This window comes from Lissotriton vulgaris, chromosome 3_1 (assembly GCF_964263255.1).
Source record: "Lissotriton vulgaris chromosome 3_1, aLisVul1.2, whole genome shotgun sequence".
NCBI classification, from domain to species: domain Eukaryota; kingdom Metazoa; phylum Chordata; class Amphibia; order Caudata; family Salamandridae; genus Lissotriton; species Lissotriton vulgaris.
Genome location: NC_141689.1, coordinates 1,773,739,439 through 1,773,762,961, shown reverse-complemented (window position 1 = coordinate 1,773,762,961; position 23,523 = coordinate 1,773,739,439). Strand labels below are relative to the sequence as shown.

The 23,523-nt window shown below is 47.3% G+C and overlaps 1 protein-coding gene across 15 annotated transcripts in view; it reads left to right on the top strand.

The window, feature by feature from the left end:
- BLTP1 (bridge-like lipid transfer protein family member 1) overlaps positions 1 to 23,523 on the top strand; it is a 1,831,302-nt gene that overhangs the window by 1,623,531 nt on the left and 184,248 nt on the right. For all 15 annotated transcript variants that reach the window (XM_086962202.1, XM_086962209.1, XM_086962198.1 and 12 more), the window contains 2 exons: positions 12,252 to 12,389; positions 15,843 to 16,100. In XM_086962202.1, the coding sequence (XP_086818328.1) occupies positions 12,252 to 12,389; positions 15,843 to 16,100 (396 nt within the window). The remainder of the gene's footprint in view (positions 1 to 12,251; positions 12,390 to 15,842; positions 16,101 to 23,523) is intronic.

Sequence of the window (23,523 nt, the reverse complement as noted above, 5' to 3'; positions counted from 1 at the left end):
ACAGAATGCCAGTGGACTAGACACATCCCTTGAAATGAACTGGACTCCCCATTTTATCTGCCAATGGATGAAAGCTCCTCCTTTGCAGTAGCAGCACACAGAGTGTCAGAAGCCTTCGATCTTAAAGAAACAGGGACCGCCTTAGAATATCCCCAGGCGTCAGACTGAAGCTGGAAAGTTTTCGTCAGCAGTACCCTTGCGCGTCGGTAGGAGTCGTCTGCAGCTCCACGTCCATCGTCGGTGTCGTGATCGCTGGGTTGACGTCATCGGAGTACTCAGATGCCGCCCTCGCACGCTGACGTCAGTTCTTCTTTTTTCCGCGCCAGCAAACGCCGATCCGGGAAGAGCAATTACCCAAGTAAATTTTTGTCTAACTGTTTGGCCCATTTTTGGCTATTCTTTTCGAGCCGAGATCGACTCCTGGTGCCGGAAGGGATGCCTGGGTTCAAGCGTGCGACGCCAGTCACCGCCTGATGTTGGTGACTGGCCCCCACCGCCGGTGTCTCTACTGCCTCGGGGCCGACCACGACGAGAAGTCGTGCCCCGACTGCCGGGCCTTGATCTCGAAAGCTAGGCGGGAGCGGTCCCACAAGCTGCTCGAGATCCGGCAGTCAGCTCTGTGCCGCTCGAGGTCCCGGTCGAGAAGGAGGTCGAGGGACCGGTCACGGAGCCGCAGCCATCAACGCTCATCGAGTCATCACCACTCGTCGGGCTCGAAATCCTTCGGTAAGTTGAGGAAGAAGAAGTCGAAGAGGCATCATTGCCCTTCAGACTCCCCTCGCCGATTGCATGACGGGGCTGAGGGTCCGGGTGACACCACCCGAGCAGCTCCGTCAGAGCCGCAGGCATCACATCCAGTCACATACCCTCCGGTCCCTGGACTGCATGCGACGCCGGAGGAGATACCTGACATCCTTGTGGCCATGAGGACTCACTTCCCTCCGTTGAGACCTGCCGGCGCGCCATCGGGCCCGCAGCCTCGGCATCGGGCTCTAGCGGGCCGGCGGCTGTGGCCCCAGCGGCATCAGAGGCTTCGGCCCTGGCGCCGTCGTCGACTTCGGTCCCGACGCCGCTCGGCCTTATGACCCCTCCGCCGGCGCCGACCCCATTAATGTCACTCCCGGCGCCGTCTTCGGACGATTCCGCCCCCGGTTTCAGTCCGAGTCCAGCGTCGGAGCGGCGCCGTCTCCGCCATCGGTGGGTGAGCAATTCACCTATGACCTGGCTCCGTCATTTTTGCCTGTTTTTCAGGACACGGATGAAGGGGAGGACTGGGGGGGTCTGAGGACCCTCTGGCACAACAGTGCCAGTTAAGTCCGGACTGGGCAGATGTGCTGGGGGAGGCCACTGGTCTGGACACATCACCTGACACTGGATTCATCTCCCCTCCCTCCGTGGCTATGGAGGAGGGTGCCACCTATGGTGTGGTGTTGCGCAGGGCAGCCAAGGCCTGGGCTCTTGAGCTCCCTGCTGCGGCCGTGAAGACTAATCTCCTCACTGAGGTTGCTTCAGCCACCAGTAAGCTCTTTCGGAGCCTCTGCTGCTGTTTAATGAAGCCCTCACGGACGTTCTGATGGGCACCTGGTCCAAGCCCTTCACAGTATCCCCTGTGTCCGGCTCCGGGCGACCCCCACTTTCTGTCCGTTCACCCCACTCCTGAGAGCCTGGTGATCCAGGCCTCTATGTCCCAGACCGCATTCCCGACTGCTCCTCCAGATCGGGCATCCATAAGGTTTGGTCAGTTTGGGAAGAAACTGTTCTCCTCATTGAGTTTGGGGTTGCGGTCTCTCAACACCGCTTGCCTTTTGGACCCTACACCCACACTTTGTGGGATATGGTTGCGGACGTGCTGCCCCAGTGTCCGGAGGAGGCCCAGGCACTTGCTGAGGGGCGGGATGCAGCACGCTACTCAATCAGATGTGGACTTGATACCACGGACTCGCTGGGCATACCGATTTCCACGACGGTGGCGATCCGTCGTCATGCCTGGCTAAGGTCCGCCAATTTTTCGGGGGATGTCCAGTCCACGCTCATGGACAATGCCCTTTGATGGCCGTCGCCTTTTTGGCGACAAAGCAGACAGTGCGCTTAAGCGTTTCAAGGACTCCAGGGCTATGGCCAAGTCCTTGGGCCTGTCGGGCCAGCGCCAGCAGACTTCTTGGCCACGAAAGGGGCGCCCCCACGCCTTTGAGCAACTACTGTTTCTTACAGATATATCATTACCGAAGCTAAGTGACTTGTGCATTTACACCTACCTACTGTTGAAACCAAAGCAAGTTTGCTGACTGAATACCTAACAAGGGGTGTCTTCGTTAAAGCCTCTATTGCCATTAAACGAGGCAGTTAAGGACACCCTCATGGCAACCCCCATTTATCTTACAAAATGCCCTACACTGAAAGGCTTGTGGTACAGGCATTGAAAAGTAAGATGAATCTGAATGCCTTCCCTTCGAACCTCTCAGACAGGGGCTCGAAGCCTATTTTTTGTTTGGCAAGAAGATATTTTCTCCAGTCAGCCCGGCCCCTATGGTCCTTGAATGTGGTGTACCGCCTGGTCAGTTACATCCTTGCTTTGTGGGTCTCGGAAGATCTCAGGGTTTATTTTGCCTAAATGATTCAGGATGGACAGGATGATTCCGAATATGCACTGTGCACTAGCCGTCTGGATGCCACTGATTTCATAGGCTACACTATCCGTACGAGCGTAGTGCTTGGACAGAACGCTTTGATTCGGGCAACTAGGGTCCTACACACTACTTCTAAATGCAGAAGTGCTGAGGTCTCAGGCCTATACTGGACCTCTGGCCGTTAACCATGTTTCTGAGAAAGGACAAGTTCAGATCCTCATTGTGGAGCAGATCCACTCTGCTTTGAACCCAGGAGACTGAATGGTGTCCTGCAGCTTACAGGATGTGTACTTTCATAAAACCGCCTTGCAATGCCACACATTTTAACTGTGGTTTAGAGTGGATGCAGTTGGGGCTCTTCCAGTTTGTCGTGCTCCTCTTCCGTCTTACCAAGGGATGCCAGGTGTTCACAAAAGCGAAGTGATATCAGTGGTCACAGTACATCTTTGGAGGTCTTGTATACACATATTCCCGTGATTCAATGGCTAGGTGGTCAAGGCAGGCTTGTGCAGTCAGTGGTTGACCATTTTCTTATAACTGTTGCGCTCTTGATTAAGTTGGGGTTTTTCTTGATTGAGCTTAAGTCCCACCTAAGCCTTGTGCAGAGGATTCCCTTCATCGAGGCTATCCTAGACACAGGAACATTCAATGCCTCCCTGCCGCTGTGGTGAGTCTAGGGCATTGAGGATGTGATCCTGATGTTTCAAGGTCAATAATGGGTCTGGGCGAGGGTGATTCTGAGGCTTATTGGTCTACTAGGATCATAAATTTTCTCTGTCCCGTATGTTAGATGATGTATGTAGGTCCTGCATTGAACCTAAGATTTTAGTGGGCCTTAACACTGGGGATCTCTCTGATTACATCCAGTTCTCTCAAGAGACAGCCTCTGTGGAGGCAGACGAATGCCAACCTGGCCTCCGGCAGACCACTCCCACTTCCGTGTGACTGAAGCATCATTTTTAGGGCAGTGGGGGTCATCAGCAAGAGGTGGAAATTAATGGCCTCTGATCTCCAGGGCCGCATTTGCTCTATATAAGTCTTTTAGTGATTTACGCAATCTGGCTGGCTTTGAAAGGCCTTCCTGCTGGCAATCAGTGCAAGGCTTGTGCAAGTTCTCATGGAACAGATAACCACTCTAACTGGTAATGTAACCAGCAGGATGTAGTGGGTTCCTGGATCCTGTGCCAGAAGGCACAGAACCTTTGCATACTGCTGGACAAATAGCTGAACTTTCTGGGAGCCAACAACCTGACAGAGCCCCTGAACGTCAGAGTAGAGGAGCCGAGCAGCTGTTGTCTGGCAGACAACAAATGGCACCTTCATTCTTAGGTGCACTTTAGTCAGTGGTACCTGCATTGGCTAGATCTGTTTACCACTATTGAGAATGCGTAGTGTCAAAACTTTTTTGTGCTAGAGTTCACTCCAGGTGAGTCAATGGGAGATACGAAGGCCCACGGGTCTCTTGTACACATTCCCACCTTTACCTCTCCTGCCTTAAGTTCTGAAGAAAATAAGTTGAGACCAGGCTCAAGTCATCTTAATAGCCCTGGATTGGCCAAAAAGTTGTTGGTTGTAATACCCAGATCTTTTGAGTGTGCACATTTGCCCTTCGATCCAGCTACCTCTTCAGGAGGCCCTACTGTCTCAGCAACACAGGAGGGTCATAGACCTGCATCTTGCAACAATCAATCAGCCTGTGTAAAGTGTAGCACTGTCACCCCTAGGTTCAGTGTCTGTCAAAGAACCATGTCTTGAGTCTCTTTCTGAAGTCTGCCAGCGAGTGGACTGTACAGAGATGGAGGGAAAGGTTCTTCCAGGTCCTGGTAGCAATGTAGGAGAAGGAACGGACACCGCTGCAACTGCGACAACTGCGGCGTGTGTGTGCAAGGGTGGCGTAGTGCAGATGTCTGGAGAGTTGGTAGAAGTTGATTTGACGGTTGATGTAGGAAGATCCTAGGTCATGGAGGGCTTTGTAGGCATGCATGAGTATCTTCAGTGGAGGTTTCTCAGGTGGGGGGGGGTGATGCATACCCATTTGGGGAGGTCCAGGATGAGTCTGGCTGCTGCGTTCTGTATGGTCTGGAGCCTTCTGAGTTGCTGGGTGGGGTTGCCGGCTTGGAGATCGTTTCCATAGTTGAGGTGGCGGATGACGAGGGCCTGAGGCACAGTCTTTCTGGTGTTGGTTAGGATCCTTCTGAAGATTCTGCAGAGCATGTGAAGTGTGTGAAAACAGGAAGCGAATGCGTTGACTTGTCGTTTTATTGTCAGTTGACTGCCGTGGATGATCCCTAAGCTATGTGCATTGTCTGTAGATGTGGGGGTTGGTCTAAGTTGAGCTGCCCACCAGCTGTGGTTCCGGGCAGAGAATTTGTTCCCAATGATCAGTAGTTCTGTTTTGTCAGAGTTGAGTTTGAGGCAGTTGTCTCTCATCCAGTTGGCTAGGTCTGTCATGGCATTGGAGAAGTTTGTTTTTCCATTGGCAGCATCGTCAGTGAGGGAAAGGATTAGTTGAGTGTTGTCTGCGTAGAAAATTATGGTGAGACAGTGGGATCTAAAGACGTCTGCGAGGGGGGGTCATGTAGGTGTTAAACACGGTGGGGCTGAGGGATGATCCTTTGGGTGCGTCTCAAATGATGTCTTTGGGTGTGAAGGTACATGGGGGCAGCCTAATGCTCTGTGTGCTTCCTGTGAGGAAGGAGGCAAACCACTTGAGGCCATCTTGGTGCATGCCCATGTTGTGAAGTCGGTTGATAAGGGTGTTGTGGAAGATGGTGTTGAATGGCGCAGAGAGGTTGTAGAGGATGAGGACAGAATTTTTCTCTGCAGTCGAGGAGTGTTCTGATGTCGTTAGTCTCAGCAATCAGGGCAGTCTCAGTGTAGTGGTTTGCCCTGATTCCTCATTGTGAGGTGTCCAGTAGGTGGTTTTGTTCCAGGAATTCAGTGAGCTGCTGGTTTATGGCTTTCTCCAGTATTTTGGCCGGGTATGGGAGCAAGAAGTACGCGTGGTAATTTTTGAGATCGCTGGAGTTGGCGGAGGGTTTCTTTAGGAGGGGTCCGACATCTGCGTGTTTCCATCTGTCCGGGAAGGTTGCTGTGGAGATGAAGGTGTTAAGGATTCTGGCAAGTTGAGAGCTGATAGGGTTAGTGCAGAGGTTGAAGAGGTGGTGGGTGCGGGGTGTTTGGCACCCCAGAGTGGATGGAGGACATGATGGCTGAGGTGTTCAAGGTGGTTAGCGGAGACCAGGTGGTGATGGTTTGGCCGTTTGCTGGTTGGTTGAGGTCGTGGAGGCTGTGGGTAGAGGGGTGGATGGTGTTCTCTGTAGCTGTCTGGTTGGAAAATTCTCTGACTATTTTGAAGAGCTCCTTTGTGTGGTTGGCCGCTGAGTCGATGCAGTTGGTTATGGCTTCTTTCTTGGCTTCCTTCATGGCTCTGTCAGTGGGGTTCTTAATGAAGTGCCATTGTTGCTCCTGTTGGTGGCAGTAGCACTTGGAGGTCCTGAGCTCTGGGGTGTACCAGGCATGTTTCGAGGTCTCGTTAGATTTTGTTGGTTTCAGTGGAGCGATTCGCAGCACAGCTATTGATACATGCAGCGAATTTCTGGACAGCTTGGTCGGGGTGTGCCGAGGAGTCGGGTTGGGAGGTAGTGAGGACCTGTGACCATTGGGTATCAGTGACCTTTCTCCAGCTGTGGTGAGAGGAGATTTGGTGCTTGGTGATGGTGTGCTGGGCATCTGTGATGGTGAAGTGTACAATGGTATGGTCAGTCCAGGTGAGTTCTGTTGTGTGGCTGAATTTGAATCTGTCACTGGAGGTGAAAGTAGGATTAAGTATTTGTCCGGCATTGTGCATGGGTTCAGTAACCAGTTGGGTGAGGCCGATGTTGTTCAGATTTTCCAGGAGGACAATGTAGTTGCCATTGTCAATGTGAACGTTGAGGTCGCCCAGTAGAACGTAGTGGTAAGAAACAATTGCTAGGGGGGCAATGAGGTTGGGGTGGTGTCGCGGAGAGTTGCTTAGGTCCCGGGGGTTTGTAGGCTAGGGTGCCTCTTATAGTAGTCTTTTCTACCATGCATGGTGAAAGAGCGGCGATAGCTGAGTTATTTGATCTGCCATCCTAGGTAGTGGATGTTATTCTTGCAGCTAGACTTCCTTTAACAAAATCCATTTAAGCGAGACACTGGGATACATTTCTGGTCTTGTGTGGAACCCTTCATCTTGATCCTCTGCAGGCCAAACATTCTGATGTATTGTTTGTCGTTGGTTCAGCATGATCTTGCAGTGGGCACAGTCAAGTGTTATATATTGTCCACTTTGGCTTTTTTATGGTTGCCGGATCAGCCTTACCTTTTCAATTCACTTGTTGTAGATTTCTGAAAGGTCTGGCTTGCATGTTACCCCAGAAACATTTTGTCATGCTGCCATAGGACAGCATTATGGGCTTCACATTCCTCTTATGCACACCATTTGAGGTAATGCATGTTTGTTCTCTACAGCTACTGACATCCAAAACTGGCTTTCTGGTCAGTTCTGCAAGCTGTGTAAGCTACAGGTGCTGTTCGTGCAGCCTCCCTACACCACTGCCTTTCCCGAAAAATTGATACTGAGGAATCAGGCTACATTACTGCTAACACTGGTGCTGTCCTTTGTTATCAGACAGTTGATTACTCTACCAGATCTCTTTGCTCTGATACACCCCCGGAAAGAGGAGGAGACTTTTGATCAGCTTGGTCCTAAAAGTGAGCTGAGCTTTTACATTGACCATACAAGTGATTACCACATAGATGACCAACTCTTCCCTGGCACCAAGAAAGAAAGAGTGGAACAGAAGAGGACTATATTGAGGTGAAGAGTGCTTTGTATGAAGATATATGATGCATTGGCTAGAAGAGAGTGTCATGAAGGCCTGCAGCTCAGTCCACCTGGCCCAAAGCTGCAACAACTGTGCTAGCAGAGGGGAGGCGGGGTCTATCCTGGATATCTGCCAGGCTACGATCTGGCATCGGTGCATATGTTCACAAAACACTAGTTCCTTGACGGCCAGGTCCATAGATGGCGATTTTACCCACTTGGCTCTGCAGGATTTTAAGAAGTTTAAGTCCATTCCTAAGACATTCTGCCTTTGGGAGGGACTGCTATGTTATCCATTCTAAAGGTGGGGTATCTACGGTTAGAAGTATCCGTCAGAAGAGCATGTTACTTACCTTTGGTAATGCTTTCTGGAGGGTGCTCAATCGAACTGCAGATTCCTCACTGCCAACCTCCTGCTTGATCTGTGAAGTGGCCATCTGCATTCCCTGATAAATGTCGGAAGTTAGATTTCTGCACACTGTCACACACAATTTTTTTACACTGGTCAGCACTGGCGCCGAAAGGAAAAGTTTAAGAAATGTGGGTGTTGCCGGAGCAGTGCAGTGGTGACCCCTATATGCGTCTCAGTTCTGTCCATTCCAGGGAAGTACAAGATCATGACCAAAGCATCACCTGTCAACATGCAGGAGTCCTCGCTGGGAGAATTTTCTGGATCAAGCCCCTGGAATATTCATAAGATAAGGAATCTGCGGTTAGGTAGAGTATTCACCAGAAATGGCATTTCTGTTGGTAGGTAATATATTCTTTGGATTTCATATATATATATATACATGCATATATGTGCATCCACATATCAGTAAGGTAAGGCCAATAAGGGTGTAGGTGGAATTTCCTCAAACTGATATAGATAGTTGCATGGAAAGAACTGAATTGTGGTCTGTGACAGTAGGATGAGGCAATAAAAAGCATAGAGGAGTGGCCCCAAGCAACCTCAACTCGGGAAAAACTCCCAGCCCTAATGGGTATCCAAGTATGTTTTACAAGCAATATTTCGTGAAGTTGGGTCCCCATTTCCTGCGTGTAATCGAGGAGGCTAGGGAGTGTGGTCGTCTCCCGCAGGACTGGAGACATGCTGAGATGGTAGTATTTCACAAACCAGTGCGACCCCCAGATCGCCACAAATCCTATTTTCCCATCTCCTTATTAAATATTGAGGCTAAGATCTTGGCCAGGGCTTTGGCTAATCGTCTTCAGCAGTACATCACCTCGCTGGTCCATCCGGACCAGGCTGGCTTCATGCCCCAGAGGGCGACAAGGCATAATATACGGCTAGCCCATATTGCTATAGATACTGTGCAGGGGCTTGATGTGCCTGGGGCACTCCTCGCGGATTTGGACAGGGCGTTCGACTCGTATTTGTTCGCCCTTCTGGACCGACTCAATATGGGACCAAGGAATTTATCCTACTTGAGATTACTGTACACTGATATTACAGCGCTGGTCCGTGTTGCGGGGTCTATATCCCCTACCTTTTCGTTGGGCAAGGGAACCCGCATGGGGTGCCCGTTGTCGCCGTTTCTTTTTGTCTTCACTATGGAACCGCTGGCGGCATGGGTGAGAATGGGCACACAGATCGACGGCTTTGAGTGGGCGCAGGGATTGTCTGATCTTATTGCTTTGTATGCTGATGACGTCCTGTTCTTTCTGATGAATATTAATAGGACAGGTCCTAGGTTGCTCCCGATTATGGAAATATTAGGGGAATCATCCCGTCTATTTATGAACCCACGCAAATCTACCCTGTGGATTTTGGGGCCACGAGTGGAACTCGGCCCTTGGGCGTGGTTGGTGCAGATGACTTTTTTTTTGTCCGACTCCAGGGATGTCTTGTGGGAGCGTAATATTCAACTGGTGTGGGTGCGGATATGTGAGGAACTCCAGGCCTGGTCGCACATGCTCCTACCCCACCCTGGTCGGTCGGCCATCTATAAGATGGTATTGCTACTGCGTTTGCTGTATCAACTGCAGAACTATCCCTTCCCTGTCCCTCCGTCGTGGTTTTGATGAGTTAATTCGACCCTGTGGCAGTTTTTGTGGGCAGGAAGGGCCCATAGGGTGGCACTGCAAACCTGCTTTCAGTCGACTTATTGTGGGGGCCTGGCCACGTCAGATGTCCATGCATACTATATGGCCTCGCAGTTATTAATCTTGAACAACTGGTGGTATGGGGACAGATCAGACCCGGCATATATGGTAGAGCGGAGACACATGGGGACAAGCACTATTCATACGATCTTATATACTGCTTCGGTGCGCAAGGCTCTACCCTCTGCCACTCAAGTAGTATTTCAAGTTTGGAAGCAGGCACTACAGAAGATTGGGTGGTGGAGCAGGTTGTCGAAGCAGTCTCTTGTCACTAATAGCTCCACTACTTAGAATAAAATTAGACCAGCATGGGAGGAAGAGCTTGGCCCACTGGAGGAGGAGGATTGGACAGATGCCTTATATTCTCCTAGGGAGGCTGCAATAGCAATGCGGCTCAGACTGATACAATTTAATTATCTCTACCGGGTATATTATACTTGTGTCAGATTGTGGAGGGCTGGCTTGGGGACCTCTCCACTCTACACAAATAACAATACGATAGTGGAGGGCTGGAGGGATGTTTAAAGACCTGGCCTAAGCTCTATCCCCCGAAGGAGCTACATATACAACAAACAAACTTAGGGGTCTAAACTAGAAATCCTTTAGTGATTTCCTACAAGCTATCCTAATGCCTCATTAAGTACAAAAGGAAGTAAAAATCAAATTAAACTAACAGACCAAATCACCAAAATATGGGACACCTGTGATTGACAATCCACCTCATTAAGGATTCCCATCAATGTCATGTATAGATCAATTTCTCATCTGGTAATCCTACCAGGGTATTGTGTCTCTTGATCATTGAGACAGCCAGCATACCCCCATTGTAGGCTTGGGGTAACGACCCACAATCACTTCATTATACCATATGATGTTGATATGATGAGAAGGTGCAGTGCAAGAAAGTATAAAAGTGGTGATTAAAAAAGGATAGGGAGCTTAACGAAAGATTATTTATTGGGCGTAAGCCCCTTCCGATTTAAAAACAAGAACAGTGCAAAACAATAATCGCAGTTCAAACAAATAGCTGCGAGAGGGCCAACATGTTTCAGCCTGTCGTGGAAAAGGACCATAGGCCTTCTTCAGGGCCTCTGTTCTACGTTAATGCTACTGCCTAATTGTGACTAAATGTGTGAAAAAATATAACACAAAAAACACATAAGTGAATCATCAACAGTAAATGATATAGTGTTCCTTCAACTGTCTGAATTCCTCTTCGGCACCTGGTGTATTGGTAACATCTGTTAAAGACAAACAGACAGGTGAACCCCAATCAGCTAACAAGGTCGGTTAGATACTCACTTCCTTACAGTCTTTTTAAATGTTAATTACACACCCAGTATGTCCGGGGAAAGGACCTCACCTCTTCCTGGACCTGGCTCAGGATATGTGAGACCCCTCTCTGCAAGAACAAAAACAACCCCGCACTTAGCATGGGCAGAGAGAGCTTACTCTGATCTGCTCTGTCCATTAGTTATGCCCGGGGTTACATAGTAATCTGCACGCTGAGCAAACCAGCTTGCATCAACCAATCCCAACCTAAGGACTTCACCCCACAACCACACTGCTACTGCCTGCAACATTATGGTTCTATCATATTTTTAAGTCTTATGTGGTGCAGCTTAACTTGTTCCACATTCATATCTGAATAAAAAGTTTGAATGAAAAAAGGGGATTCCCCCAATTTACAGTAGATGACTTGTCTTCCTTTCCTTGCTTGTTATGAACAAAGGGGGAATGAAGAAAGTAGAGAAAAGAAGTAAGAAGTAGCCCATTTAGACAGCAGTAGATTTGCACACCTTGACCCTAAAATTACATATTTTCTTATACGTGCATATTTTACCACCTGACTGTGTATATATCATTGAAACCTGTCAGGCTTTCGGGCACAATTGTACATTAACTGGTTAATTAAATGCAGAAATATAAACATTTCAGCTTCATTTTTTCACAAAACCTAAAATAAATATAGATAAATACAGGTAAAATTAGCGTGTTCTCTGAATATCTTCGAATCCTTTGCAGACTTACTTAATTTTCTGGTAAGCCTTATTAATTTAAGTGGTTAAAAAGGGCATGGGCTAAGTCTTCAACTTAGACACCTCCTCTAGATCTCCTCTGCTCAATAAGTTCTTAAACTGGTAAATGCAATCCTGTGCTTATCTAAAGATAAGTCTGAATATAGTACAAGAACAGTACGCACAATGCTGTATTTGGTTCATAGCTCACAGAATATTGCTCATGTGTTGATTTTTGTGTCACAATGAAGATTGATTGGAATTATTATGTGTGAATTTTCATGCAGGTTTTCATGCCCCTAAGTTTGAACATGGCTAGCCTTCTTTATGATTCACTCATGGCAAGTGTCTAGATTTATATTATAATTTGCAGATGGTGTGACTACAAATTACTATATAGTGCAGACAGTTTACGTAGTTGAGTTTTTGTTTTCTTGGAACTAATTTGTTGTGCCTAATATTAGAAATCTATTTATACTTTGAAAAATTGAGACTAGGCAGTGTGGGCAAAGAGTAGCCACAAATGACAAAAAACATCTGATAATGCTGTTTTTAGTTTCACAAGATGTGTTTTCTATGAAAACTTTGCGTTAACCAGTTGAACTTATTTTTAACTTATTTTTAACTATTTTTCAATGTTCTCTTTACCAGCTGTGTGTGACATTGGATCTGCTTCATTCAAATATGATATGCGGCGACTTAGTGAAATTCTGGCATTTCCAAGAGCTTGGTATAGAAGAAGTATTGCCCGACGTCTTTTTCTCGGTGATCAAACAATTAATCTGCCTGGTATGTACGTTTGCTATTTTTCCATGTTGCAATTAAAGCCAGAAGCCACACCTTTGGAACAATAATTGTGGTTTTAGGTATTTTATTTCCAATTATGAGATATTTTCTGTATGGCAGTATTTAACAGTATGATTGTTATATAAAATTAATAGACTATGGGAGACCTTGCCTGTGAAGCTGCACAGTCTCAAAACAACTGTGGCCCCATCTCGCTTTGAATTTACCTATTTACAGTCGATAGGTTCCAAAACAGATATATGTGATCACACCCTCTATGTTCCCATCAAACCTTATCCTACCGTTTGTATTAACAAAAATGCTTACATTTTGGCACTAATATTTAGCAGAATCATAGAGACACCACCCTATGACCCCTAAAACGCTCCACTTTTCTGTCTTTAACTGAAAGCATTTAGTTTGATTTCCAGGAACATGATCGCTACTACCAAGGGGGTAGGGAAGACACTGCTTTGCCCTTCTCCCAAGTACGACTACCCTCCACACACCAAAGGGTCGAGAGAGAAAAAGGGAAAAACAACAGCATACTAAACAGTCATGAAGCGCTTTATGGTTTAAATCTTTTGTTAAAATTTTCCAACATTCAACAAGTTTTAAACCATTTTGCTCAACAGTAACTCAAGCCAAAACACCTGTTGTGTCGCCTTCAATGTTCTTTAACCAAGAGCCCCAGACCCTTCACCCTTATTGCCTCTGTTGTAGTTGGTTTCTTCATTGTGGTTCGTCATCTTGGTGTTTCGTGTTCCTTCAAGCCTGAGAGATCTTTGAGCTCTGTGGCACAGCACTCGCTGTTGGTGTCTCTACTCTACCCCTTTAGCCTCTTTTGTCCCAGCCACTTTCTGGTGTGTCAGAAAATGTGATCGCCACTGAAAGGCCAGCTTCAGCCTTGCCAGAAACAACACATAGTTAATTTACATTGCTTTGAGCTTCTTTTTAACTTCAAGATATGATGTTTAGCACCATTGGACGTGTGGTCGAGAAAGACCATAATCTTCAAGGAATCCATTTCTAAATCACTTTTGCAAGGTGCTGCTAAAAATTATAGCAGTCCAGATAGTTCAGTATCCAGGTGATCAGGGGCATAGTGGAGCACCTTTCCCTAATCATCCTAAGCCCACTTCTCTAAATGTGCAGTATCCTTTCATGTCTGGACAATATCGGTCTGGAGAGTCTGTAACTTTAGTGGTCGAACTCAAGATGAGTAAACTCTGCCTTGAAGGTCTGTGACTGGTCTTTAGTTGTAGAGATCTTCCTCAGCCATCTGATCTCCCATATTACCAAGTTCAGATGGAAGAAGGAGACTTGCACCCTCTCACCTTTAATCTTACCCGCCAGGGCAACATAGGTTGCTTAAATGGCTTAAAGAATCATCAAGGGGGACACCATCTCTGCTGCTGCTCTCATTGTCTCTCGAGTCACAGCTAGCTCTGTGTGGACACTACAGTGATATGTTTTGTATAGTTATCAATTTTTCCCAGTAGCACGGTGGCCTATCCCTTGCCATTATTCATTTATCTTCTCCCAGCAGGGAGGAGGAGCAAGCTGTAAGTGCAATTCCCAAACCTGATGGTTCCCAACCAGTCGCAGAGTGGCTAGGACTTTGCTGTCCGCAATCACACCTGGAGATCTGCCAGTGAGAGCCAGGTTTCAGTCGCACCCCAGGCCTATATCCTGCTGAGGTGCTGGTACCCACTGTTTGTAGTTTGGCAGAGACAATGCCTTTCCTGGGCTATTGTCTTGTGAGCGTTTTTAGTGTGACCTTTTCTTCAATTGTCCCTACTCTCACTATTCTGTCAAATTATGCCTTTTCCTTCTTATTATTTTCCCAAGTATGGGCCACATATTGCTGTCATTTAACTTGTCAATTGGCTAGGCCATAATTCCAGGGTGTATCATATGTGGAAGTCAGCTCAACTTGTGTTCCTCCATCGACCCCTGTTCAATAACCTCCAGTTACTTAAAGGCCCATTTGTCCAGTCTCTCAGGGCAGCCCCTGATGCCATGATGAGAGACAAACGGTCCTCTGGTAACAGCCCATAGATCTCAGGAAGGAGGTTTGGGGAGGAGGGACATAGAAAATGTTTTCATTGCTGATCATGGCTGTAATCATTTCCCCTCACTCCTGCGATCTTAACGGAATCTGTGTAATGCAGGCCGTGCTCCTGGCTCTACTGCTGCCAATTCTCTGACTCAGCCATACTCGCCGCTTAGCATCACAGTTTAACAAGCAGCCACATTATTGGAGTTGGTGTCAATACCTCTGAGTCCTGGTGACCCCATACCTTTCAAGCCTTTCTAAGCCGCAGCAGCAGGATTCCAGGGATGCAGACTCCTGTGCCTCACCGTTAGCCCCCATACCATGACCCACCCCTCCCCCGCACACCCAGGGCATGCCAACCACTGGTTCTGGCCAGTGCAGCCTTCAGGGCCGGTGTTGGTGAAATGGTGTTGGATGGCATGGCCATGTGGGCAGGGGGAGATAGTAGCCACCATTTAGCAATCAGGTGGGTGCCAACATGATGGGTCTTTTTTCCCTTAGGGCAGTGGTTAACATAGTAGGATGGTGCAGGATATTTTGGGGTTTATCAAAGCATCTGTAGGCTGTGGCCACCATCTTTGGCAGCTATGCCACACTTCATTGTATGTGGATTATTTTTTAAATTGTTTAATGCCAGAAGTTTTCCTAAACCTGTCACAGGCTTCTGTTGTGTAATATGGAATAACTGAGCAAGAGCAGTCATTGTAATAACCTAGTTTTTTTAAAGTGTTCACCCAAAGAGAATTAGGAAGGACTGCTGCCCCTTGGTTCAAAGGAAGCCGTTATCCTATCTTGGTTTCACATATCTAAGATTGGCTTGCAAGACTCTTGACTGGGGGTAATGTTTCTTCAGGCTCTTTTTTGAGACTTTTGTTCTCAACAGCAAAGCATTACTTTAAGGGTGGATTAGGCTCTGGGTTGCTGGAAATATTGCTGTTCTCTGCCCAATCTTTTCTGATTCAAATAGCGACTTTATGAATCACAGTGATGTAAAAAAGATTTAACCTTTCCATTACTTTGATCAAGTCTTTTGAATGTAATTTCCGAACAACACAGGATATGATTGATCGAGACCTATACATTGAAAGTGTTGAATCTCCTTATCTACTTAGCTCTTTTAGAAATGCGTACATCTGATTGATGGAGATGAAGATATTTATTTTTGTATGCTGTTTACATATAAACTGTCAATATGAACTAAACCTATAGCTGTGAAGTACTTGTGAGGATGATGTCAGATGCTTGTTTTAGCTTTTGATTATATAATTGCATAAAAATTATTTACAGTTATGATTATTTATATACAAAGTATTCCCTAATGCTCTTCTTTCACAATATAGTTTGCCACCTTATGTTGTATTCCTTGTACTGATTGGTCATTTTTACATTTCCTACAGCCTCTGGCCCTGGTACTCCAGAATCAATTGAGGGTTTAAGCCAGCACCTTTCACCAGATTCCTCTAGAAAAGCATACTGTCGAACCTGGGAGCAGCCTAGCCAATCAGCATCATTTTCACACATGGCACAGTCACCCAGTGTGTTTACAGAGCACAATGCAAACAGCAGCATGTCACCAGGAGCTGTGTCTCACAATTTAAAATCTCCTGCTGCGGCTAGATCGCGTAGCGTCTCTGACTCCTCTGTTCCTACAAGAGGTAAATTTAAAAAATGTAAAATAAGCACTAAATACTGACGTGTTTTTAAATCAGGTTATTGTAACATGATCAGTGCTCCTAGCACAAATGCTATTTAACAGTATGAAGTGTTAGTACATTTGACTAGTCATGCAATAACATGTTGAAGTGATTGTATTTTTTTTCGTCATGTTATGTATTGTCATAAATACATAACATGGAACATAAGTAACCATGACACATGTTAAACCCATCGTAGTTGAATGATGGGTGGCAAACATTTCATGGTTTCATTGTCCAGTACTATAATAACATATGTCCATCACAAGAACATTGTGAGGAAATGGAGTTTATTATATTGTGTTGGTGCCCAACCTCACCGTGGAATACACTTACCAACCCCTTTAGGACCTGTAGGTGTCATTTTTTAAACACTCTAGCTCAACCCTGGTTAGCTGTGGCTCTGAGCTGCAAGGCTTACACAAACGAACAAGTGTAAAGCTACATACAGCACCAAAACAATTGCTGAAAAAATAACTGAGACCCTCAAGAAACCCAACACCAATGTATATAAATAGACTGTATGTTTATGTATTTTAGACACCACAGCGTAAATGATGCATTGGAGAGTTCCTGAGGTATTGATTTTACAAGATACAGTAAATATGCACGTCTTACTCCACCACGAACAAGCATTGGCAAATTCAGTTAGTTTGATACTTAGATACATTTTGAGCAAAAACTTTGTCTAGCTGTAGATAGTGTCCCAGTATGTGGCGATCGGGATCTTACACAGTCCCTGGGTTTTTTAGCGTTTGATGGCGAGGCTTTCTGCTTTGGCCCCAGCAAGCCTAGAATTACGCCAAGCCTGTATGTGGGAGGGATCGGATGCTTTCCATCTTCTACTAATCAGCCTCTTGGCCACTGTCATTCCCAGATCTAAAAATCTGGACGTAACTTTTGTGTTGGGTGTCCTGTGAAAGTGTGTAATAAATATGTGAGCCAATCAAAAGGCAGCTCCTGACCAGTACAGACATTCTGAAGTGCGGCCACTTCACTCCAGTATGTACCCACCCTGGTGCAGCACCAGAACATATGTATCAAGTCAGCCCCAGTATCGGTGCACCTCGGGCATGGGGCATCTCCATAATTAAAATATTGGTTCATTTTCGCAGGCATGCAGTTTGCCCTATGAATTATGAATAAATATCTGCTGAAAGCACATGTTCCTGGGGATGCGTGTCGGGCTCTCGAGGACCTGGGCCCACTCCTTATCTGTGAACTGGTGACCTAGGTCCTGTTCCCATTTGTGACAAAGTGTGTAAAGGCTGATCGTTGCATGAGTTCTGAGTGAGGCTGCAAACCAGTGCGTCAGGTACCTGTCCAGTCCCATGACGTGTAGGTACTGCATGGTGAGATGCGTCAGTGGTTCTGTAGTACCATCCCCCCATTTAGCCATAACTGAGGCCACCACCGCACGATGGGTGAGAAATTGCCCAGGCTATTGCCCCTCTTTGCCTACGAGTGTTGTGTATGGTGTGAGCGTCCCCTCTTGGTATATGTCTCAGAGTTTGGATGCCTTTTTCTTGCCACTCCCTGATTGCAGGGGTTGTCAGTACTGCTTGCCAACTGGGAGTTCCCTCTAAGGGTATCACCAGCACGTAGGGGATCACACTACGCGTTATGTATAGACTCCTATGAAAGCATTTATAGGCCACAGCAAGCAGCAGAGGTTCCGGTGGTCACAGTCGTGCCCCCGGGTGGAATAGCTTAACTATATGCTCCAGAAAGTAGGGCGGCTGCGTAGTTTCCCTGTCTGCACAATGCCTATCTGACTGCCACTGCGCAATCCACTGTAATTGAGAGGCTAGATAGTAATGTTCAAAACAAGGAGCCGCCAGCCCGCCTTGGTCTGTCGGCAGGTACAGTTTTTTCAATGCTATCCTATGTCTGGCATTGCCCCAGATGAAATCCCTGATCTGTTTCTCTAAGCGGCAAAAAAGGAAGCTGGCACATACATTGGCAAATTCGTAAAATAGTACTAGAGCTGCATGAGGATCACCATTTTAGTGAATACGATCCTACACATCACAGCCAGTGATAGCATGCTCCAGAATCGCATCTGCGATTTGATGGACGTTACTGCTCTTCCCTGATTCCCATCAAAAAGGTAATTCGACTAGCGGTAGATCTGGAGTCCTAGGTAGCGAAACGTTTCAGGCTTCCACTGCACCAGCGTGTAACTCATGGTGAGACCTAGATCACGAAGCCCCTCCTTAAACGGGTAGAGGCAGGATTTATCCACATTCACTTTTAATCCGGAGAGCATAGCAAAATCTTCCAGTAACTGGGCCAGTTGGGCTGGGACACGATCAATATTCCTGATATAAATGAGATCATCCGCATAGATTGTCACCTGATGGCTCCCCTGCCCCACACCCTTAACTGTTTTCTGCTTATTCTGCAGTTTCAGCAACATCAGTTTCGATTCTACCTTTTCTTTCTTTCTCTCTTGCAACGCTGCGTAATGGATAATGAACTTCACAAACTCACCCAGGCTTAGTAGGCTGCTATCCAATGTAGATAGTCATTATCGGACTCCTGACTCCTAACATGCATTAACAATCTGTACACAAAAGTAACACCTACAGCTTCCTGCGCCATTTCCGGAGGACAGCCTATACCTGAGTATCTTTCAAACACATCCTTAAATCTGTCAAAATAATCAGCCAATGCTTCACACTTGTTTTGACTACAGTTCGAGATCCTAGTCGAATCTTTTTTTCATCGGACACATATCCACTACTGCTTTCAATAATGCATCCTTTTCTGCATTCAGCTCTCCTTCATTACACGGGGTAAACCAACACCAATCTTTCTCTCCTCTCTTGACACCACTATGCTAAATAACTGATTCACATCCACCCTGTTAGGTCTGTATATCCCAAACAAACTCTAGAGTTTTTGCTGATATTAGGGATTTTTTGTTGTTAATATTTAATAAATTTGAGGGGTTCCAAGAGATGTGGACCATAATTCTGACCCCAACCGAGGGGTAGTCTTTCAAGGGAATGGTGGAGGTGAAAAGACCCTTTTTAATGGTAATAGTTGGGTTGTGTTTGCTGCGGTGTCTATGCTCTGGGACAGATCACACACTGGACTTGGGCCCATCCACATTCTTGGAATCAGCCTCTTGTCTGTTTGCTTGCATCCCTCATCCTGCTGAATTACTGTCAGTCAATCTAGCGGTGCTTGCTTGTGTGTGATCTCCTTGTGCTGCAGTCTCCAGTGGTTTTGTAGGCACTGCTCTGTTTCTGGGTGCATCACCGGCTTCAACCCACCCCCTTCCACCGCCATGGGGAACATATCTAGCCGATCCTCCTTCCTCAGGTATTTGATCATATCCTCCTTTTCCTGTGATTAAGTCATCTTGGGGGATAAATATGGAGGTAGTGCAGTTAAGCCCATGCCAAAACTCTGTTCCCAAGGTAAATGATTTGGGTCTTTAGTTTCTCCTGGGTATTTCTCATACCTCAGTGGTGTGACGTGCTTGTGCGTTTCCTCATTTCAGTGTAGGAAAATAGGCCATTTCTCAGCACCTATTTTATTTTTGTGCCCCTCCATTGTTTTCTGTAAGGTTGCTAATCTTTCAATTGTTTAGAGAGTTTTCTTGCTGCAGGTACCGCACCTTTTGAATATTCTCCAGGCGTCCGACTGTATTCAGAAATTTTCAGCAGTGCTCGGTGCCTCTGAAGGTTGCACCTTGTTGCCGTGCACTGATTCTATTCCCCTCTGCAAATCATGTGCGGACCTATATAGGTACCACTCCCCTGCACTGACATCATGTTGTTTGTTTCCATGCTACCAGACACAAATCCGGAGCTCTCGCTCTTCTCTCTGAGACATTTAGCTCCATAATTTCCAACAGCGACCATGCGTTGGTCAACCTACAGGCCATCAGGGAACACGAAGCAAAACTTTACATCAGCAAGCATAAGATTCTGTGCCATGTCCAGCACCCTGTCCAGGGTTTGATATCTTTCCCATTCCCAGAGTCAACCAAGTCGCTCCAGAGGTCGCACTCCAAGTCCTCAGGTAAGCGTAAGAAACACAAGAAATCAAGGCGGAAATCTGCCCCTCTCGTACCACTTGCATTTGCTGAGCATGTGTGGGGACTGCTCCACCCTGCTCGATCTCGCTCCTGAAGTCAGCTGACTTCGGAGGAAATTCCTCCAGCTGATTCTGGCACGAACAGTATTTCTAGGACCATCTGCCATGCTGAGTCAGATCAGAGCATTACATGTAATGGGGTGACCCTGTAACCCTCAGAACCTGGGTGGGTAATAGAATTAGTAATAATGGTTCTGTCAGACCGAAATACACACTGATATAGTATTTCCTAATGCGTTACTTGGAGCATCCGCCCCTATACGGGTACAAGGATACTGTTATCTATACCAATATGAACAAAGCACACTGACCACAAAAAAAATAAAGTTATAGTCATATATTTTCATCATATCTGAATCATATAAATACATTAGTCTTGCTGCCCAAACAAACAAAAAACATATGTACCACATACATTTTGTGTAGAACTGTTATACATTAAAAAGAACATACATAGATGTCAATTCGCACGTTTTTTTCAGAGTCAACTATAATTGCAATAAACCAATAGGTACATCAATTAATTCTTGGTTCCTAGTGGGTTTTTGTATAGTTGATTAATGGAAAGAAGGAATGCGTCAACGTTTCGACCCTGGGGGGAGGGGGGGGGGGGGGGGGCAAGTCAGATCAGAGAGCTCAGCACAGCGTTTCTCCTGCTCTTTGGATCCCTACCGACTCCCTTCAGGGCCCAAGGAGCTGAGAGGTCTTCCACCTCAGATACCGCAGTCGGGAACTGGGGGTGCTGCAGAGGGTGGTGTTAAGGGTGTTCTGGAAGTGGAGGTGTTCCATGGTTGTCCTTCGTCATTGGAGTGCGTGGTTAGTCGAAGGTTGTTCGTGTGGGCGATGCCTACTCCTGGGCGGTTGGGTGGACTTTGCAAGTGATATTGTAGCTGGTTGCAATGGCAATGTTCGGTCCTGAGCAGGGATTGGTCCAGGTTTCAGTGAAGAATACGTTGTCTGGAGAAGTTGGGTTGAGGAGGTTCCAGATTTCCGTGGAGGGTTTGTGCGTTGAGGAGGATGCTGTTGATTCGGTCAGCTGCACTGTTGGTCAGCTGGGCGGCGAGTGGAGCTGGTGTTTTGGCATGGGTGAAGGTATGGTTGCAGTTCCAGTAGGTGAAGGATCCATGGGTCTTCTTCGGTGATGCTCGGTGGTGGGTGGTGTGACGTCCAAGGTTGAGGCACAGCTGCACATCGGCCACCATTAGGTATTACTGCGGGGGGAGCAGAACAGCTGGGAGGTGGAAAAACGCAGGAAGGGACACTGGAGCAGCGGGGATAGCAGGGGCGATGAGAGCAGGAGGAAAATGAAAAAGAAAAAGGGTAGAGAAAGCAAATGAAAAGTAAATGATAAAAGGTCAGATAAAGCAAAGCCCAAAAAGGTAGAGGCAGTTAGAATGAAAGAGAAAGGCAAAAGAGCAGAAAGAGAGACGGCAGTACGAGCAGAGTGAGAGACAGAAGGGCAGTCATTGCTGTTCCACTGGACCACCAGGAATGAGGCGGAGGCAGCAGCCTGCAAGTGGAGGAGGGCCTTGAACTCCTGATCTCTGGGTCAGCAGCACCTGCAACAGCAGCAGCTATCAGAAGGAGCTGTGCTGTGAAAGGAGAAAGTGGGAAAGTCCACTAAAGGGTTAGTGGACTGCACTTTCACCGCACAGCAGCTGCCATTTAGAAGTGCTGTGGGAGGGGGGAGGGGAGGCAAGACAGTTGGGAGGGGGGAAATGAGGGAGCTGGAAGGGAAACTGGAGGGGGATGGGGAAGCGGGGGATCGCAGGGCAGTGGCGATGAGAGCAAGAGGAATATTAAAAAGAAAAAAGCCAGAGAAAGCAAATGAAAAGAAAATGATAAAGGACAGAGAAAAAGCCAAAAAGGCAGAAGCAGTCAGAATAAAGGAGAGCGAGAAAAGCAAAAGAGCAGAAAGATAGACAGAACGAGCAGAGAGAGAGGCAGTAGGGCAGTCAAGCAGCAGAGCAGTGACCCTCTACCACTGGACCACCAGGGATCAGACGCAGGCAGAAGCTGGTGACGGAGGGCCTCAAACTCCTGTCCTCTGGATCAGCAACAGCTTCCAGATGGTGAAAGGAGCATGCCCACTAAAGGGTTAATGGACTGCACCCCCATACAGTCTGCCCGGCGCTGACGCGACTCGGATGAGTTCCTATCAGGACACCTTTAGTTTCCGGAGCCGTGCTCCCACAACTTACAAAGTGCAACTTGCTTCATCCCTCCATGTCATGGGGCGGCCGGGCGGGCGGGCATATCCGTTCTACAGTTAATTTATCATGATGAATTTTATGTAACCCTACATGGTGTAAAGACTTGCGCACATGATTGATTGATGTATCTCCCCCCCCCCCCTCTTTGAGGGGCGTATACCTGTAAAACCTTAATAAAAATATTCAAACAAAAACAAGCATTGGAAATGCAATAGGTCTCGCACCATTAGAGTTAGTGCTTTTAGAATTGTTTATGGGTTTTTTTGTAAATTTTTAGCATTTTTGTTTCCTGTAGCCAATGCTAAAGTATTACAAATAAAAAAAGCCATAAACATTTCTAAAAGCTCTAACTGAAATGGTCTGAGAACTATTGCACTGTGTGAGGGTGAGGGTGAGGGTGAGTGAGGGTGAGTGAGGGTGAGGGTGAGGGTGAGGGTGAGTGTGAGTGAGGGTGAGGGGTTGAGGGTGAGGGTGAGTGAGGGTGAGTGAGGTTGAGGGTGAGGTGTTGAGGGTGAGGGTGAGTGAGGGTGAGGGTGAGTGAGGGTGAGGGTGAGTGAGGTGTTGAGGGTGAGTGAGGGTGAGTGAGGGGTTTTGGGTTAGTGAGGGTGAGGGGGAGTAGTTGAGGCTGAGTGAGGGTGAGTGAGGGTGAGTGAGGGGTTGAGGGTGAGGGGTTGAGGGTGAGTGAGTGAGGGTGAGGGGTTGAGGGTGAGTGAGGGTGAGGGTGAGTGAGGGTGAGGGGTTGAGGGTGAGTGAGGATGAGTGAGAGTGAGGGTGAGTGAGGGGTTGAGGGTGAGGGGTTGAGGTTGAGGGTGAGTGAGGGTGAGTGAGGGTGAGGGTGAGGGGTTGAGGGGGAGGGGTCGAGGGGGAGGGGTTGAGGGTGAGTGAGAGTGAGGGGTTGAGGGTGAGTGAGTGAGGGTGAGGGGTTGAGGGTGGGTAAGTGAGGGTGAGGGTTTGAGGGTGAGGGGTTGAGGGTGAGTGAGTGAGGGTGAGGGGTTGAGGGTGAGGGGTTGAGGGTGAGTGAGGTTGAGGGTGGTTGAGTGAGGATGAGTGAGAGTGAGGGT